Source organism: Peromyscus eremicus, chromosome 1, assembly GCF_949786415.1.
Source record: "Peromyscus eremicus chromosome 1, PerEre_H2_v1, whole genome shotgun sequence".
NCBI classification, from domain to species: Eukaryota; Metazoa; Chordata; class Mammalia; order Rodentia; family Cricetidae; genus Peromyscus; species Peromyscus eremicus.
Genome location: NC_081416.1, coordinates 117,549,302 through 117,568,541, shown reverse-complemented (window position 1 = coordinate 117,568,541; position 19,240 = coordinate 117,549,302). Strand labels below are relative to the sequence as shown.

The 19,240-nt window shown below is 45.8% G+C and overlaps 1 protein-coding gene across 1 annotated transcript in view; it reads right to left on the bottom strand.

Annotated features, from left to right (window-relative positions):
- Window positions 1-19,240, bottom strand: part of Iqgap1 (IQ motif containing GTPase activating protein 1) — a 100,431-nt gene that overhangs the window by 56,932 nt on the left and 24,259 nt on the right. The window contains exons 3-5 of the mRNA XM_059272370.1: window positions 7,808-7,964; window positions 5,305-5,382; window positions 2,224-2,300 (exon numbers count right to left, since the gene is read on the bottom strand). Of these exons, the coding sequence (XP_059128353.1) occupies window positions 2,224-2,300; window positions 5,305-5,382; window positions 7,808-7,964 (312 nt within the window). The remainder of the gene's footprint in view (window positions 1-2,223; window positions 2,301-5,304; window positions 5,383-7,807; window positions 7,965-19,240) is intronic.

Genomic DNA, 19,240 nt, shown 5'->3' with positions numbered 1-19,240 from the left:
ATCTCAATTAATTTTTACCAGGTTTTGCAATCAAATGAACTCATAGTAAACCTAAACTCAATTTTCACAACAGGAAGGATTTTTACTTAATATAAGGTGAAGGATTATGGGCCCAGTTAGCACCAAAATCAGTGGAGTTTTGTTTAAATTTGCTTTGGGGGTGGGGAGGAGACAGGATCTTATGCAGTCCTAGCTGGCCTGGAACTCATTATATAGCCAAGGATGACCTAGAACACCTGATCCTTCTAATTCCAAATGTAAAATATCAGGAGAAAAGAAAATAAATGTACAAACAACAGAGAATGGAATGTCACCTACAAAACAGCTGAGCATAACTGAGGTGCAATAACTATTTCTGGAATACTGTCAGTTAAAACTCTTTGTAGAGGGGAGGCGGGGAGAGCACATCTCAGTGAGAGCACTTTCGTAGCATGGTTGAGGTTGGGGAAGACCTCTGGCACTCCCTGAAGGTGTCGGAAGCAGCTCCTGGGTGACTGCTGGTACAAAGGAAGAGGATGCCCCAATAGTGAGTGAGGTGGGGATCTGCCCTGGGAGCTGCCGTTGAGGCCCTTCCTACATACTATCAAGTGTTGCCACCTTACCTTTCAGGAAAAGCACCAAATGGGAGGAAAGAAACCATAAATCCCGAGGCAGAACACTCTGCTCTACGTGTGCTTTCTAAGCAGAGAGTGCACATGCAAGAGGACCGGAGAACAATAGTGTACTTCCTCCCTTTGTCCTGACGCCATCATTAGAAAGGCTCGGCTAATTCTTCATCTGATTTCAAAGAATGGAGCGACTGGGACCCAGGCTACATCAGAGGCTACAGGAGAAGCAGAGAGGAATTCTGCCAGCTTCGCCTCTGTGCCTGCCAAGTTCAGATGGTCATTGTAGACACAGCCTTCACCAGGTTATCAACACAGACAGACCTCCGCACACGAAGCCAACCACAATGCTGAGAATTAACTGAGTTTTGGCTCAGACCCATGCATTTGAATTTGTTACTCTCTTCACACAGGAGATGCACTAGCCAGCTATTCACTCTTCTGCGTGCTCACAAGGATGCTGGTGATACCAAGAATCCTAAGTCTCATCAAAACCCCCGAGATGGAGCAGCTCGGTGGCAGAATGTCTGCTTAGCATGTGTGAGGTCCTAGACTCAACTAGAGATAACAGGCTTCTTATGCGTCCATGCTATAGGTCCACTTTCATTCATAAAATTAACATTGATTAAGCACACATACAAGAGGCTGTACAGCAAGAGGAATCCAAACAAACAAATCTCATCTTCATGCCCCACTTCCTCCCCAACTTTCTCCTTCAGTCCTGTAGCCACGGAGTAAATCTGATAAAACATTATACTATGTGGGAGCCCACAGAGGTTTCCTAGTGAGATCTGAGCTTGCTTTACCCAGCAGGGCTTTATAAAGAGATAAATTGACCATGTGTGTGGTTATCAGGTATTTGGGATGGTCTGCACTTGGTTGTGGGAGGGGGAGGTCTTCTGGTCCACCCCTTGGCATTCCTATAAAAGGCCCTTTAGAAGAGACAGCAGGGGCCGGTGGATGTTGATCCAGGCCCTCCCAGACTATCCTGTGTTTCTACCTGTCTCTCTTCCCTCTACATTTCTATCTAAATCTCTTATCCCTCACTCCTCAAGAGTACCCTGGGGAAAAAAGATGGAGGTGGACCCCTCACAATACTTCCATTCCCTGCTACCAGTGTTCATCCTCATCTCCCCGGCCCTCCCTTCAGACACAACACTGTTTCCTGCTACTCAGTCCCCTGCTGAGTCAAAGAAGCGGGAACTTGAAATTGGGTCATTTTTCATGAAATGATATTTTTTTCCTATCATACTTGTGGTGGTATAAAAACTATTTAACGAATGAATAAATAGCTTACCAATGGCAAGGGCCTAGATTACTGAAAAAAGGAGACCACACCCTGATTAAGATGCAGAGTCCAGAGAGGCATTAGGTCAATAGTGAAAGCTTATACCATGTTTTTGCAACAATAATATATTATGGGGATAAACAAATCCCTTCTCTCTGCTCCCTAGAAAAACACAGGTGTTTCTGTAAGGATAATAGCCTTCTATTCTACTGGAAAATCCTGAAGCTGATGTAAAATCTCTTTCATTCTTTTACCACGAACAAAAAAGATACACACGCTTGACTAAGACGTTATCCTTAAATGACTTATTTTACCAAGCAGCCCGGTTACCTGAGGGCATGGATACAGTAGATACATCTTGGCATGTTCTTCCGATCATAGATATCTGTGGTTTCTGGGTAAAAAATCTAGGGAGAAAGAAAAGAAGTAGACTGAATGAAGTGGTTGGAGGAGTCTGGAAAAGAACAAAGACCTTTACTCAGACAGACAAGACCTCAGCAAAAGCTCTTCAGGGGCAATAACAAGAACACTCGTGTTGGTGAGAGAGCAAGGCAAGAGTCTAAAGCTTTCTGAAACGCACAGAACATATTCCAGAAAGTACTAGAAAACAAGGGAGCTGTGTAGGATGGAACCAGATGATGGCAATCATGTTCAGAGACAGACTTGGCAAGCAGGACACCGAGATGTACCCTCGCTTTGGCGCAAAGGATGAAGGGGAGGCTTTAGAGAGGCTGCCGAGACATGCCCCGGGCTGTGCTGACAATGAGGCGGGGAAGCTGGAGGAGCAGGCTGGAAAGCTGTGGTGGTGGATGGATGAAAGAGGTATCTCAGACAAATGAAGAAAGTGTGGGGAAGGAGTGGATGAGGAGTCCAGGGTAGCTCTAAATTTTTGAGGCTAAGTCAGAAGAATCCTAAGTTCAAGGTTTGCCGGGATACAGAGTGAGTTGAAGGGCAGCCTGGACAATTTAGTGAGACTGTCTCAAAATAACAACTAATGAAGGCTGAGGATATAGTAAAGGGTAGAGAACTTGCCTAGCACTCATGAAGGCCCGGGGTCAGTCTCTAGTGCCACCAAAAAAAAAAACAAACAAAAAAAAAAACCACCAACCTAGCAACAGCAAACATAAACACACTCTAAACACCACTCAAAGGAGGTTAAATTGTCACTGCCTATGGATGACAACACTCTACGAAAGGCAGGAAGTCACAGGTATACAGTGCAGTATTTTATACTAGCACGCATTTTGCATCACAGAAAATGGGAGCAGGAGGTATAGGTGAACAGAAAGGCCAGGTAACCACAGCAACCTGGTGCAGTGCATTTCCTGACATTTGTGGGACAAAGAAGAGCACTTCAGCACTCGGAGGAAGTGAGGACAAAAGCTGGTCTCTTGCTAAGACTCAGCTCTGGAGTTGAGTCAGCTCAACAGATCCCTGCATAATGATGAGCTTAACACTGAGCTGAGCGGCAAAGACTGATTACCACGTGACTATCTTTAGTCACTTTATGGCACTCTGCATCTTACTTCTATTCTTATTCTTCCTTCAGTTACAAAACCTGGGCTCCACAGGGAAGTATAAAGAAAATAAAAACCACCCCCTAATCCCATCGCACAGGAATGAAAAGCCTCTCCTTACCAATTTTTCATTTCAAAGCACACCTACTTCATTTTGACACGAAAACAGTGATCTCATCTTTGCTGGGAACAAGCTTTTATAACCTCAAACCGGTGCTCCTCCCCTTACTCAATATCAATGTTTTTTCAATTTTTACACACGCATGTGAACATTTTGCCTGCACGTCTGTCTGCGCACAGGGTGCAGGCCTGGCAGCTGTGGAGAGGGCAGCGGGGCTTCCGGAACTGGAGCCACAGGGGGTGTGGGTGCTGGGAATCCAACCCGCGTCCTCTGGATGAGCAGTCTGAGCAGTCGGTGCTCAGAACACCGAGCCACCTCTCTGGGCTCTCAAAGATAATCTTTAAAGGCACCAGGATTTGCAGCTTTGGCATGAGATCGCCCTACTGAAGGAACATGTAGTCTACTCCAGCTAGTCTCCTGTCGTAAGCACTGCTGAAAACTCTCTATATACAGCTTCTTGTGTCGTTTTAAATTATTGGGGGGGGGGGGGGTAATAAATTCCTAGAAGTATGTCAAAAACAGGAAGGAAAGGAGGGAGGGAGGGAGGGAGGGAGGAAGGAAGGAAGGAAGGAAGGAAGGAAGGAAGGAAGGAAGGAAGTCAGCCAGCCAGCCAGCCAGCCAGATCTTGGTGGTATATGCCTTTAATCTAGTACTTTAGATGCAGAAGGAAGGCAGCATTTGAGGCCAGCCTGGTCTACAGAGTGAGTTCCAAGCCAACTAGGACTACATAGTGAGATCTTGTCTTAAAAAAAAAATTTTTTTAAGAGAAAAAAAACAAAACCATGACTGTGAAAGTGGAGGTACTGTGCATCTTCTATGCCTAAGTACTGAGTGGGCGGGAGACGACGACTTACTAAGGGCATCACAAAATAAACTGAACAAAACACTCGGGATGCACACTCCCATATTAAAACCACAGCCACCACACACACCTCATTATATTGCCTCAACGACTAAAAATGTGAGGTAGCTTTCATACTCCCTGTAGATTTGAATACTCAGAGGCTGGAAGGTGACATCTCTACAACATTGGGAATTAAGTATAAACCACTACTGTGCACTTTACAATGATGGATCTCTACACTATAGAAAGTGCATCTGTGAAGAAGTCCACTGACGTGCACTGGCAGGTATAGAGGCACGGGGTGGATGATGCCTGCTGTCCCAGCACTCAGAAGGCTTGGGCAGGAGGAGCTTTAAGGCCAAGCTGGGCTACAGAGCAAGCTCTTATCCAAAGAATCAAGCTGGGCGTGTAGCTCAGGGCTCGGTTGGTAGAGTGCTGGCCTGGCATGTGCACCCCTAGCAAAAGCCCACAAACAAAAGTGCACACGACAGTGCAAACCTCCAAGAGATGCAATTGGAATAAATACCACTGTAGGAAATTCCCCCAGTAAGGAGAGGGAAATACGAGGAAAAGGACAAATACAAAGGAAAAAAATTCATTGCCTAAGTCAACCTGAAAGGAACCTTTACCACTAAGGAGAAGGAAAAAAATTAGCCAGCATGTTGTTATGTACCTACAATCCCAGTACTCTGGAAGTTGAGGCAGGAGGATTCTGAGTTCAAAGCCAGCCTAAGCTACAGCTTGAGCTTGCGCCACTATCTCAGAAACAATGAAGAAAGGTGTAAAGGGAGGGAGGGAGAAGGGCAGAGGAAAGGAAGGATAGAAGGAAGGATGGACAGATGACTGGTTGGTATGCCGAACAATTTACAGGCTGAATGAGAGCTATTATTTTTCAAAACCACCAATAATATGAATACCAGATAAGTTACCTTAGGCAATCCAATCTCATCCATGGCATTCAGCCACTGAATCACATTATCCGTGTGTCTGAAGTGCAAGCCAGTAGCCTGAAAGAAACACAGGAGTGTTAGGTGCTGCTGGTGAACACTATATAAAGCTCTTCTTGTGAACCCCCTCGTGAGACTCCACAACACCCCCTCCTTAAGTCATCACGCTCACACTTCAGCACCAAGGGGCTGCACCCTCCCTCCTCTCGCCTACAAACTGCCTGGAGAACCTCGCTCACCAGTGCGCTTTACAGCATGGTCTCTGGAATCACATTATCCGAGACTCATGTCAGGCGTGGACACCTACCGGTGACAGTGGACAAGGCACTCCCCCTTGCAGCCTGAGATATTTCACCTAGGATAGCTACTTTGTGCATCTGCTGTGAGGCTGTATGAGACAATGTACACACAACCACTTAGGTTAGTGTGGTGTGTGAATAGGCAAAAATGGCAGATATTATACAAAATGTTAATGAAGGGTTTCATAATATACTTAGAAACAATCCCTTGCAAATGCCCATCTGCTTATTTTTTTTAAAGTTCTGGGTATCAAACCCAGGGCCTCACACATGCTAGTCAAGAGCTCTACCCCTGAGTTATAGCCCCAACCCCTATGTCTATTAGTTTGGGGCAGGTCACTTTACAAAGCGAGAGAGGGATATACATTTTGTTTGTTTTGTTTTTTGATACAGTTTCTCTGTGTTGCCCTGGCTGTCCTGGAACTCTTTTTGTAGACCAAGCTGGCCTCAAACTCAGAGATCCACTTGCCTCTGCTTCCCAAGTGCTAGGATCAAAGACGTGTGCCACCAATGCTCGGCTACAAAGGGATATATGAATAGGGCTTTTTAAGAAACTGCTGCTGCAAACCATTTTTTAAAAATTAATATTAGGTTGCACATGATGGCACACACCTGTGCCACTCAGGAGGCAGGAGTAGAATTGTCACAAGCTCCAGGCCAGCCAGGATTACAAAGTGAGACCCTATGTCAAACAAAACAAGCAAAGCCTCTACCCTGCACTAGTGTACTGCTATTCTGTCTACATGAACAGCTCCAGTGTTTAACCCCAGCACTTGGGAAGCAGATCTCTGTGAGCTTGGGGCCAGCTTGATCTACACAGCAAGTTCTGGACTAGTCAGGGATACAAAATGAGACCCTGCCTCAGGAAAAGATGTCTTCAGCATAACTGTTTATTCAAAATATTAAGTCTTTCATTTTTAAGAAGTTTCCAGTCAAGCATGGTGGTATTTACCTCTAATCCCACACTTAGGAGACATAGGTAGGTTGGATCTATGAGTTCGGGGCTAGCCTGGTCTACATAGTGAGTTCCAGGTCAGCCAGAACTACCTATCAAGACCCTGTCTTTTTTTTAAAAAAAAAAAAAAAAAAAAAGTTGAAGTGATTTCTGTTTAGGATCTCATGGTTTGGATTTAGAATATCCTCCAAGATTCCTGAGTTACAGGGTTAGTCCCAGCTAACAGTACAAAGAGGTGACTGTAACGTGAGGGTACTAACCATCAGTGATTAATCCACTGATTAAGTTCATAGCTGGCTGGCCCAGTGGGGTGGGAGACGGTCAAGGTGACACTCTCTGGAGTCTGCCTTCTCCTCTTCCTCCTCTCTTCTCCCCCACCCTCTCTCCTTTCAGTCTCCTGTCCCCTACTCCCTGACTTCTCAGCCAGCATGAGGTGAAGCTCCCTGTGAGCTTTGCTCCTCTCCCTGCTATGATGGTTACGGCAGCCACGAAAGGCTGGAGCAGAGACAGCAGCCTGTACCCAGGGAACGGTGGGCCAGGGTGAAATCTTTCCTCCTCCTCTGTCTCATTCAGACAATTAATAGATGCAGTGATCTTGGCTGAGGACCTCTACCTTCTTGACCTGAATTTCAACATAAACATAAAAACCGTTTTCACAGTCTGGGGCTTTAGCTCATATGGCTTTTGGCCCAGTCCTGAACCACTTACACTCACTCTGGCTATGCGGTCCTCCACTGCCCCTCAGACAGTAATTCAGGGGCAAGTTCATGTTAGGAGCTCTAGAGAGAGGAAATCTGGTCCTTCTCAGAATCCCAACTGTCCTTTCCATGGCCTCGGCCACAGGAATCAGTCCATCCACTTACCTAAGCTTTCTGAAATTAAGTCTCTTTCCTATTTTATCTTGAACTCTGATACTGCAGTAAGAATTTTCCCAAAGTTGCTACAGCTACACTCAGGGCCTAGTTCTAGTGAGACTGACAGTGGTAATTCCCCCAGTTACTTCCTCTACTTTCTAAGAATGCAAAAAAAAAAAAAAAAAAAAAAAAATCCAGGGCTGTGAAATCCTCGATCAATAGCCGGTCGGAAGCATGCTACCGGATGCACAGCTGCCATTTCCACTGCTTCTGTCACTACTCCGTCACCCTGGGCTCGTTAGGAAACAACACTGAACAAGTGTGCTAACCCCTCTCAAGCACGCAGAAATAATCAGAGCACCAAGCAGTGAACCCACCTTGTATCTGGTCTGCTCTCGATCATAGATTTTTTTCAGGGACACCACTTTGGGAGAGAAGAAGTTCCCTAGTTTGGCAAGGTAGACTCCATTCCTAAGGCCCTCCTCCAGCTCCGTGGTGGGTGGCAGGTCCTCTCCTAGGCAAGCTTCCATCCACCTGCACAAGAGGAAAACGAAGGTCAGAAGGTCCTTATGGGTTTCAATTTCTAGTCTCCTGGACCAAATGTACCAACACTCTTCAACACATTCCACACAGTCCAGACCTGTCAACTGTGACCTTAAATCCCGAGGACGATGTCACCTTCTCCACCAGGGTGAGGCTGCTCCAGGAACCTCAAACTCGGCCTCGTACGTCCTTGTTACCCCTTAGCGAGGCCAAGAGAATCCATCTGCGATTGAAGCCAGTGTCCTTGTCACTGGTGGCCTTTTCAGGGCAGTGACCTGCTAGGCACAGGCACTAAGGTTGCCTTTGGAACCGGCTGTTAGCATTCAGGCGTCCGTACTGGCCTGCCCTTAGGGTCCTGACAGGATGTACCTCAGCTACGGTCACTCAGAGCACCCCCGTGAGCATTCACTATGTTTCCTTATAAAAGGCGGGCCTTTGTGCATCTCCTGTCTCTTTCTCTTCCTTCACTCTCGTCCCCAGGGTCCGACGGGTCTCTGTCCCTTTCTGCCCCCTTCTCTCTCCCCTTCCCCTCAATAAACCTAACACGTGGGCCTGTTGTATGCTGTGACTCCTCCCAGCCGCGCGGTGGTGGCGCACACCTTTAATCCCAGCACTCAGGAGGCAGAGGCAGGCAGATCTCTGTGAATTTGAGGCTAGCCTGGGCTACAGAGCAAGCTCCAGGAAAGGCACAAAGCTACACAGAAACCCTGTCTCAAAAAACCAAAAAATAAATTTAAAAAAAAAAAAATTAAAATACAACACAGTCAATCAGCTAAATTCCCAAAAGGAGGAAAGGCCTAAGCAAAAAGCAAAAAGCAAATAACAAGCTTCCCCGGCCTTCCCTTTTACTTGATTCTTTTTGTGTTTTTCGAAGACAGGGTTTCTCTGGGTAGCCTTGGCTGTCCTGGAACTCACTGGAACTCAGAGATCTGCCTGCCTCTGCTTCCGGAGAGCTGGGATTTGAAGGCGAAGCGCTGGGATTAACAGCATGTACCACCACTGCCACACTGGAATAATCAATTTTTAAGTGTGACTGTACCCACAGACGTTTACATTAAGAGTCCAAGAGGGATAGGCATGTAGTTCGGTGGCACAGCACTCACAAAGCAGGTTCTAAATCCTGAGTTCAATGCCCACTATCTCAACATTGAAAAGATCGGGGCGGGAGAGACAGCAGCTCACAACCATCTGTCACTGCAGTCCCAGGGGATGTAAAACCCCTATCTGACCTCCATGGACACAGGCACACACATGCTGCACATACATGCAGGCAAACACTCATACACATAAAATAAATCTCATGTACCCATACACACATTAAATAGATGTAAAGTTTTCCTAATCTTCTTTAAAACAGGAAAGCAGTTATTTCCCCCCTCAGGTACTATAGACCAGTCACTCAGTTTCATTTTCAAATCTATTCTCTTTTGGTGGACCTCACACTGTCTGACACACAGTAGACACTAAGTAAAGGCTGGATGGAAACATGGCTGGACCAGAGAACCTTCTGCTTGTCTACTGAACACAATGACAAGTTTGTCTTCTGACTTTCAAGTATTATAATAAAGAAAAGCCAGTTTCCCAGAAGAGCTGCATGGAAACTAAATTAGCTATCAATCCGCCAGGGCCACAAAATTCAAACTCTACTGCTGCTGGACCCTAAAGATCAGGACACAGTGTGGGAAAGAAAGGTAGCTGCCGGGGTGAATAGAGCTGTAGCCAAAGGACACATGTCACATTATTTTCTAATATTTCACTGCTGGAAAGGATATGGATGGCCAGGCGTGGAGGCACACACCTTTGATCCCAGTACTTGAGAGGTGGAGGCAGAGTCAGCCTGGTCTATGCACTGAGTTCCAGGACAGCCAAGGCTATGTAGGGAGACACTATATCAAAAGCCAACGGGGATGGGGGGTGGGGGTAGGAAATGCATAAGATGATTCTGACAAGCAGCTGCTGGCAACCCTAGCTCTCAGGGGACCTTCTTACTTGGGTTCTCATTAATAGGAACAACCTCACAACAGCTGAAGCCAGAAACAGCACAAGAGACAAAAAAGCACAGTGGACTCATCTGCCCGAGTCAGAGACAGTTCCCTTGGGCGGTTGATCTTCCTCCTCTCTGAAGTTACTACACTATCAAAATAAGATGGAACTTAGGTGACCCTCAATCTTTTCTTTGCCTTCCCTGGTCCAACAACTATAAAACAGTCCTGATTGGTTCCTACACCACCGACAAGGTTCCTGCAGTGAGGTGGGGTACTAGGCATAGCACCCACAAACCAGGGACAGAAAAGCCAGCTGTGGTGTGGTGATGCTGAGCAGAGGCAGAGCTAGAATAGAAAGGGAAATGCAAGCACTGCTTCCAACCCTCACAGAAAGGATCGTCTTTGAGCCAGCTATTCCTCAATGGTTTGTTTCTGTGAATAAAATAAATCAGATTTGAGGAAAGCAGCGTTCTGTGTGTCTTAGCTTGCTTTCTATTGTTGTGATAAAACATAACCAAATGCAACTTGGGAAGGAAAGGGTTTATTTCACCATCACTGAGAGAAGTCACAGCAAGAACTCAGAACAGGAACCTGGAGGCAGGAACTTGGGCAGAGGTCATGGAAGAGTTCTGCTTACTAGCTTGCTCTTCCTTGCTAACTTAACCTATTTTCTTATAGACCCAGGACCACCAGTCCAAGGATGGCACCACCCACAGTGAGCCGGGCCCTCCCACATCAATCACCAATCAAGAAAATGCACCATAGGCCTGCCCACAGGCTTGCCCACAGGCTAATCGGGTGGGGGCATTTTCTCATTGAGGTTCCAAAACAACTATAGCTTGTATCAAATTGGCATAAAACTAGCCAACACACTGTGTTATTCCAATTTTGAATATTAATTTTAAGTACAGTGCCTTGATATTGACTGACTGACCAACAGAATTTCTACAAAGCCCAGGCTCTTCCTGTCCCTGCCTCCAGTGTGCCAGGGCTGCAGGTGTACAGCACCATATCTTGCTGTGCTGTTGTAACTTTCATGTTAACACTTTGGACTCTATTCCTAAAGGAACAACAAACCCTCTACCGCTCACATGAAATCTCTCCTGTCAATAAACTGGAGTCTCAAGGTCTGAGAACCACAAGTGTGTTTCTGACACAAGTCCCTTTGATTCTGTTCTTTGGAGGATTTTTGGTTTTGGTTTTTCAAAACAGGGTTTCTCTGTGTAGCTCTGGCTGTCCTGGCTATGGGAACAGGCTAGCCTCGAACTCAGAGATCCGCTTGCCTCTGCCCCGAGTGCTGGGATTAAAAGTGTACACCACCACTGCTTGGCTTTTGGCTTGGTTTTAAACACAGAATAAACATTGAAGAAAATCATTTAACATTTTTCAAAATTACATGACTATTTTGCATGTTATTATGTAGTTTCTGAAGATTTTTAAGTTACATAAAGATTCCACCAAAAGCTTGGTCACCCTTTGGCATTTATGTCATTTATAAATGTTTCCAACCATTAAATAATACTGCAAGAATAGCTCTGTGCAGTGTTAGAATTCATTCTTAGGAGGAGAGACCCTTAGACAGAACACACACTAAGAAAGTACAAATCCTGGGTTTAATCCTCAGCAAAACCAAAAATAAAACAGGAATATATGTACATTATACACACAAACATTTTAAAAGACTTTTAAACATTGAAATGGGCAACGGTTTTTACATTGTTTTATGTGTATGAATGCTTTGCCTGCACGTGTGTATGGGCACCATGTGTGTGCCTGGTGCCCACAAAGATCAGAAGACGGCAAGGGAATGATCCCCTGGAACTGGAGTTACAGACAGTTGTGAGCTGCCATGTGGGTGCTGGGAACTGAACCTGGGTCCTCTGCAAGAGCAGCCAGTGCTCTAACCACTGAGCCATCTCTCCAGCCCCCAAATATGTAAACATTTACAAGTGTTTGGTGCCCAAGAGGCTGCTCCAAGGTTGTACCTCATCTGCACAATCACTCGTTTACAAATTATGACTCACCCAAGGTCGCTGCTACTGAGTGGCAAAGTGGGTTAACCCTTGGATTGGAGCGCCTCTCATGGTATCACTGCTGCTGTTGCTACCCTCACCCAAGACCCCAACAGAACGGGGCACCACAGGGGGTCTAATCAGAATGGGGCACCACAGGGGATCTAAACAGAATGGGGCACCACAGGGGGTCTAAACAGGGTGAAGTTTCAAAAATCCCATGCAAGAAAAAACAAAGGCTGGGAATTCTTCATGGCCTGTCTCCTTAAGATTGTTTTAGTTTAGCTCAATAGTAAATTCACCAATGATTCTCAACCCAGACACAAAATACAGCATTAGGGTTGGCAGGATGGCTCAGTGGGTAAGGACCCTTTGCCACCAAACCTGACCGCCCGAGTTTGATCCCTAAGATCCGCATGGTGGAAGAACCACTCTGGAAAGCTGCTCTGCATACACACATCTGTGCACAGGCACTCCTCCCCCAAATACATACATACATACATACATACATACATACATACATACATACATACATAAATAGATCAACGGAATTTTTTAAATTTAAGCATTTTAACTTATCTTTCGAAATGCATTTAAAAGTCACCATCTGTGGCTAGGGATATAGGCCAGCAGCTGAGTGTCTGTGTAGCCCAAGGTTCAATTCCCAACACAGCAAAATGTAGACAAATAAATGGGGAATAAATAAATGGTACAAAAAACTCATCTTTGCATAAAAGATAATTCATCAGCCAATAAAAAGTTTTCTCCCTCATCCCAATGCTGCCTCAAACCATGTTCCCAAAACATCTCAGCCAGAGCATTAAGCAGGATCCTGTACCCCTGCCACAGACAGATCAAAAACGGTCAAAGGAAACCATCTCACTTCTGGACACTGGTAGCCAGAAAGCTTTGGTGACGCCAACACGGTTTCCTGCCGGTCACTCAGGCTGCCTTTTGCAGCACGATGACATCAGAATGAGGACAGCACGTGACCAGCATTGGCCCTAAACTTAGAAAGACTGCGCCTGCCTAACAAGACAGCAAGCTGCCGAACCAGTTCCCCTTCCCTTGGCTGTCATTTTGAGACAGTCTCATTGTGTAGCCCAGGTGGGCCTCAACCCTGTGGCCCTCCCCAGTGGTCTTGCCTCAGCTGCCTCCGTGCTGGAGTCAAGTGACGGTTTACAGACAGATTTATGCCATGACACTCCAAAATTTCTTTGTTTGCTGACAGGGGAGAGTAGCAGAACCTTCCAAGTGGAGCTGCTGTTCAGAATTCAGTAAGATTACAATGGAGTCTAGAACAGTGTTTGGCTGCTGATGAAAAGATATCTGTGCCTTTTCCTCCTATGACTCACACACTCGCCATTTGATACTTCCGTTAAGTACAACGATTCCTGTTCGTTCAAGTATTCTCGTAAAAAGAATAATAATAGCATGTACCCATAGAATGTTCTGGATGATGAAACAGTATACATAAATGCTAAGAATACCGCCTGGCAGAAGGCACTCAAAATGCCACCTGGCATTAACAGAGGTGGGACCTGCTCCTCGTACCCCTCAACCTTTCTTACTCATCTCTGCCGTTCTCCAGCTGGACACCATCATCTTGACAAGAGCTAGAGTCACAAAGAGACGGACGTCTGACCATGTCTGAGAGAGTTTTTCCATAGGGTTAACTCAAGTGAGAAGACCTACCCTAACTATGAGCAGCACCATTTCACGCGTCCCAGGCTGACTAAGAAAGAGAAAGCCAGCCGACTGCCAGCATTCACCACCCTACTCACTGAGAATGCAAAGTGACCTCAGACCCTTTTAACATGACTTCCCCGCCATGATGGACTGCGCTCTCAAACTGTAAACTGATAGACCCTTCCTTCTAGGCATGGTGACACACACCTGTAATCCCAGTACTCAGGAGGTGGAAGCAGGCAGAACTCTGTGAGTTCAAGGCCAGCCTCATCTATCTATATAGTAAGTTCCAGGACAGCCAGGGCTACAAATGAAACCTTATGCTAAAAAACAAAACCAAAACAAAACAAACAAACAAAACAGAACAAAAAATTTTAAGTCCAGAGAATATTATACCAAGTGATGAACTTAAAACACCCTATGTGTGATCAGGATTCAGATGAAGCTTTGGTGACAAAATTGCTATTTCTCTAGAAAGTGGAGTTCCTCCTCTCACAAAGGGTATAAACATTCACCATCTTCCCCTACTACTTGCATGAAACCCAAATGCAAAATATTATTCAAAGTTCTATCAGATCTGGAACTACTTCACAGCACATTAGATTGAAAGGCTTGTTGTCAATATAAACAAAACTTTGAAAAATCTCTAATGCCGTGTGGCAGCTATGAAACTAAATATACACATTATCTCATGTGATCTTTGCATCAACCCCAGAAAAGTTAGTAGTATTGCCCTGCTTCACAGATTACATGGAAAGTGACCCAAGATCATTAACTGGTCAGCTCACTCTTGAACCTCGATTGGCGCGATCCAAAACTCACACTACTTTTTTAAACCTTTCTCTTCATGTGCATGGTGTCTGGCGTGTGTGCCTGTGCACTGTGTGCCTGAAGTGCCTGTGGAAGCCATAAGAGGGTGTCAGATCCTTGGGGACTAGGTACCCACAGTGGGGAGCCACCATGCCAATGCTGGGATTCAAACCCAGGTCCTCTGGGATAGCAACCAGTGCTCTTAACTGTTGAGGATCTCCACGGCCCCAAAGTCCACATTCCTCATAATGACAATGTACTCCTTCCTTCCAAGACAGTGACAAACACTCAGAACCAAGGCATGAGCAGGCTCTGGAGCTGGCCTTCCCCAAGTCATCAGCAGCACAGGTCATGACCTCAGTAGCAGGCTTTGCTCCAACCAAGTCCTCAGAGAGGAGCCTCGAGAGGACTAAGCCTTGGTAACCGCTACTGACATAATTAGCAGGAAACTGAGCGCTTGTATAACTACATAATAATTGTAAAGAAATTCTTTAGGGGGAAGGTGTGTTGAGACAGGGTCTTGCTATATAGTTTGAGCTAGTTTCGAATTCCCAATCCTCTCTCCTCTGCCTCCTAAATACAGAGGTTATAAATGATTGTTACTATGTCCAATACACAGAGTTAGTTTTTGACCATACATTTGCAACTAATATGAATACTAAAGTTGACTTAGAGATTTAAGTATGTGTGAATGCACGTGTGTATATATGTGTGTGCGTGCATGCATATATACATACATATATATATGTGAAGAATTATATAATATTAAAAGAGAAAAAGAACTTAAAACAAGACTACATAGGCAGAAATCAGAGAGGCATAAATAAAGAAAATGCCTACATAGAAAGTATTTAGGGGCTGGTGAGATGGCTTAGGGGTAAGGGCATGATGACCGGAGTTCAATTCCCCAAACCCACTGGGTGGAGGAGGAGAACCAACTTCCCCCAGCGGTTTCCACATGAGCAGATGGCATGTGCATGCTCACATACCCATACACACACAAACCAAACAAATGTAAAAAGAATAGCTGTAAGTATTTAGCCAGGTGCAATGATGGTGGATTATAATCTCAGACACAAGAAAGCAAGAGGTTCATAGATTACAGCTGTACAGAGCAAGCTGAGGCCAAATCTCACAAAAACAAAAATGAGTAAGCAAAGCTTGGAGGCATGGACATGCCTATAATCCTCACTATTACCCTGCACTCAGGAGGCCGAGGCAGGAGTACCAGCCAGTCTGGGCTGCATCCAAGACCTTGTCTCTGAAAAAAACAAAAACAAAAACAAAACAAAACAATAAACCACCGACAACAAAAACATCCAACAAGGCTAGACATGGTGCCCCACGCCTTTTTCCTCTGTGAGTTCAAGGCTAGTCTGGTCCACATGGTGAACTCCAGAGCAGCCAGAATTACACAGCTGAAATCTTTAAAAAAAAAAAAAAAAAAAAAAATCCAACAACAGCAACAAAAAAAAAACTGAAGAGGTAAAGTCTCAGCATGTAATAACCGCTAACCATTTCCCGTATTATATACTATATAGATTTTAAACACTTAAAATGCAAGGGCAAATGTTTCCCGAGAAAAACAGCTGCAAACAGAGGCAAGCGACTCATAAAAGGAAAACTAGAAACAGCCAGTGCTCACATGAAACTTTCAGTCTTACCAGTCATCCATGAAATGCAAATTAAAGTAACAATATCACCATCTGCCAGACTGCCAAATAGTAAAAATAATAACTTATTATTCACTTTGTGGGAAAATCCCACATTATCACACAGATCCAGAAAAAAAAAAAAAAATCCTGGCATCATAAGCCGTCTATAGCAACTTACAGAAACTTCTATAAAAGGAAGAGAACCGGTTTTATTTTTGAAAAGTGACTTGGTGACTTGTGACATGGATGACTAAATAGGAGATGAAGCCATCAAAGAGACTGGGGGACAAGAGGATGACAAGCACATGCTGGGCCTGGAACGTCAATGCGACATCCAGAGTGACATCCTGCAGGCACCCAGAGAGTGACATTCTGCAGGCACCCAGAGAGTGACATCCTGCAGGCACCCAGAGAGTGACATCCTGCAGGCACCCAGAGAGTGACATCCTGCAGGCACCTGGACACACAAGGGAGGAGGGCTCTCCTGGAGACAAGCAGGGACAGATCCAAGGGGAAAGAGTGCTTGGGACAGAACCTTCCACAGTTGAAGTCACTAAGTAAAATGAGAAATCAAGAATCACGTGGTGGCAATCAAGGAAAGAAAACACTCCAGGCATTTGGATGCCATCACTACCTTCAAATCCCGCAAAAAAGGGACAGAAAGAAGAAAGGATATGGCAAGGCAAAGAGAGGAAGGCAAAAATAAAAATGGAAAACTCAGTGGCCTCTGTAAAGAGACTCCCAAGCAGGAGTCAGCTTGCAGTAACCAGAAAAAATTGACAGCCAAGAAGAAAAATACTCCAAGTGGCATCGGCAAGGCGGCAAACTTTTTCAGGTTTAAGCAGAGAAGAGCTTTCTAACCCAAGCCAGGATGCAAGTTTTCACTTAAAAAAAAAAAAAAAAAAAAAAACAGGGAAGACCATCACACAGGAGGCTGGACACTCAGAGTCTACAGAAAGAAATGTAAAGGCTCAGGACTCCCTCCTCATCCAAAATGGCTGGGCTTTGCTGACCCCTCTGAGGAAGCCGTTCAAAGGTCCGCCCTTCACCTACTTCGGAGACTTCAGGGCACTGGTATAAACAGGAAGCAAGTCCTAAACCACAAGAGAAAGCAGCTTAATCCCAACACCAGCAAGGCAGAGGCAGGAGGGTCTCTGTGAATTCTCTGGTCCACACAGCAAGTTCCAGCCTCACAGGCTACACCATGAGACCCTGGGGGAGAAGGAGGGGGGAAGAGGGAGCGAAGGAAAGAGGAAGGAGGGGAGGGGGGAGGGGAGGGAAGGGGACACCAGCAGTGAGTGAGTTCAGCTGACCACCCTGTGAGGTAGACCCCAGCGGCCTCCACTGGGATTGCCTTTCGGATGAAGGCTCCCAGCCAGCCACCCTGACAGGCACTCCTGTGGCAAGAGCCTAACTGCTTCAACAAGTCACTGTGTACATGTGGGTAAAAAGCCTGGGCTGACAAAAAGAAAGGGAGGGAATGCAGGAAAGTTGAGAAAGGAATGAGGATTAGTGGATGGTGGTGGATCCAGGAAAAGGGGCATCCCTTCTCTCCTCGTGAGGAAGATGCAGGAATGCCTACAAAATAGAAGAAAGGATGCAGAGACTGAGAATTCAATAAAGAAAGCAAGACTGGGAAAGGAACACGCCTACTCCTTACCTGAGAAGAGGGAAGGAAGAGGGAGCAAAAATGACATGTCATCTAACAGACCCCACTGGACTTCCGTTTCCTGTCTGTAACATGATTAGGACCAACATGTAACCTCCTCAGGTTGTGTGAAGACTAGAGGAGATCCTATACACCAGGAGCTGGAGGCAGTAAATGATGGTAGCTATATTGTGTGAGTGTGTGAGTGTGTGTGTGTGTGTGTGTGTGTGTGTGTGTGTGTGAGAGAGAGAGAGAGAGAGAGAGAGAGAGAGAGAGAGAGAGAGAGAGAGAGATGCAGACAGACAGACAAAGACAGAGAGAGAACAGCTCAATTCCCAGAAATAAATCTTCTAGAGGCCCAATCCAGTGATTGCATAATACCCGTCTACCTACTGATAACAGTTTTCAGTTCTCGGCCCTACCCACTCTGCCACCAGCGAAACAAAGACGTGACTATCCCAGAACACTACTGTGGGAAGGCTGAAACAAGCCCGGACCGAGAGCATATGCAGAGAAGACTCAGGGTGGGAATCTGAATTCGGGGTCTGTGAAGAGGAAACCAGTTGAACAAGTTCTGCAGAGCACATGACCTCAGTGGTTTCCCAGCGCTGTGCAATACAGAAGAGGAACCGACCAATGCCGGAACTGACTGCTCCAACCGCGGAGATTCAGTTCCTCCAGGAGCAGAAACTGCCACCACACCCATCCTGCCCAGAGGAACCCCATGCCAGGATCGCCCTATGCTAAAAACCTTCCAAATACGGCCAGCTTGCCCTGCACTGGGGATTCCATGAAGCCACCCCCATGTACTCCACCTAGGCCTGAATAGGGCCTCTGAAGTCAACAGTGTGTGGCAGGTGCAGCCCGGAGAAAAAGCAACAGCAAGCCTAAGAAAACAGTGTGTACCACAGGAGGAGGGCAGGCAGGGTTCCCGCTTCCTAGGGAAAGTGCAACTTGAGTATGGAAAGACTTCGGGCTTGAGGGGACCGGACCAGGGGTGTGACGGGAGAAAATACACCAGGCTGAAGGAGAATAAGAAAGCGGACAAACCCTCTGGGGATTTGAAACAGGAATGAAGGGATAAGATGTGATTTAAAGCCGGGTGTGGTGACAAACACCTGTCCAGACACCTGGTGGAGACAGAGATCAGGATTCCAAGGTCACCTTCAGCAACAGGCCAGGCGGTCTAAAAAGAAGACAGAGATAGACAAACCGACAGACAGACAGACAGACAGACAGACACACACACACACACACACACACACACACACACACACACACAGGGGGTAAGAAACTTTGATTTTAAAAGATGATTCTGAGCGGTATGAATAAAGAGAAAGGGCCAGTGAGATAAATGAAAGAAAATACTGCAGTAATGGGGACAAACACACACACACACACACACACACACACACACACACACACACACGCACGCACACACACACACACATACACACACACACACACA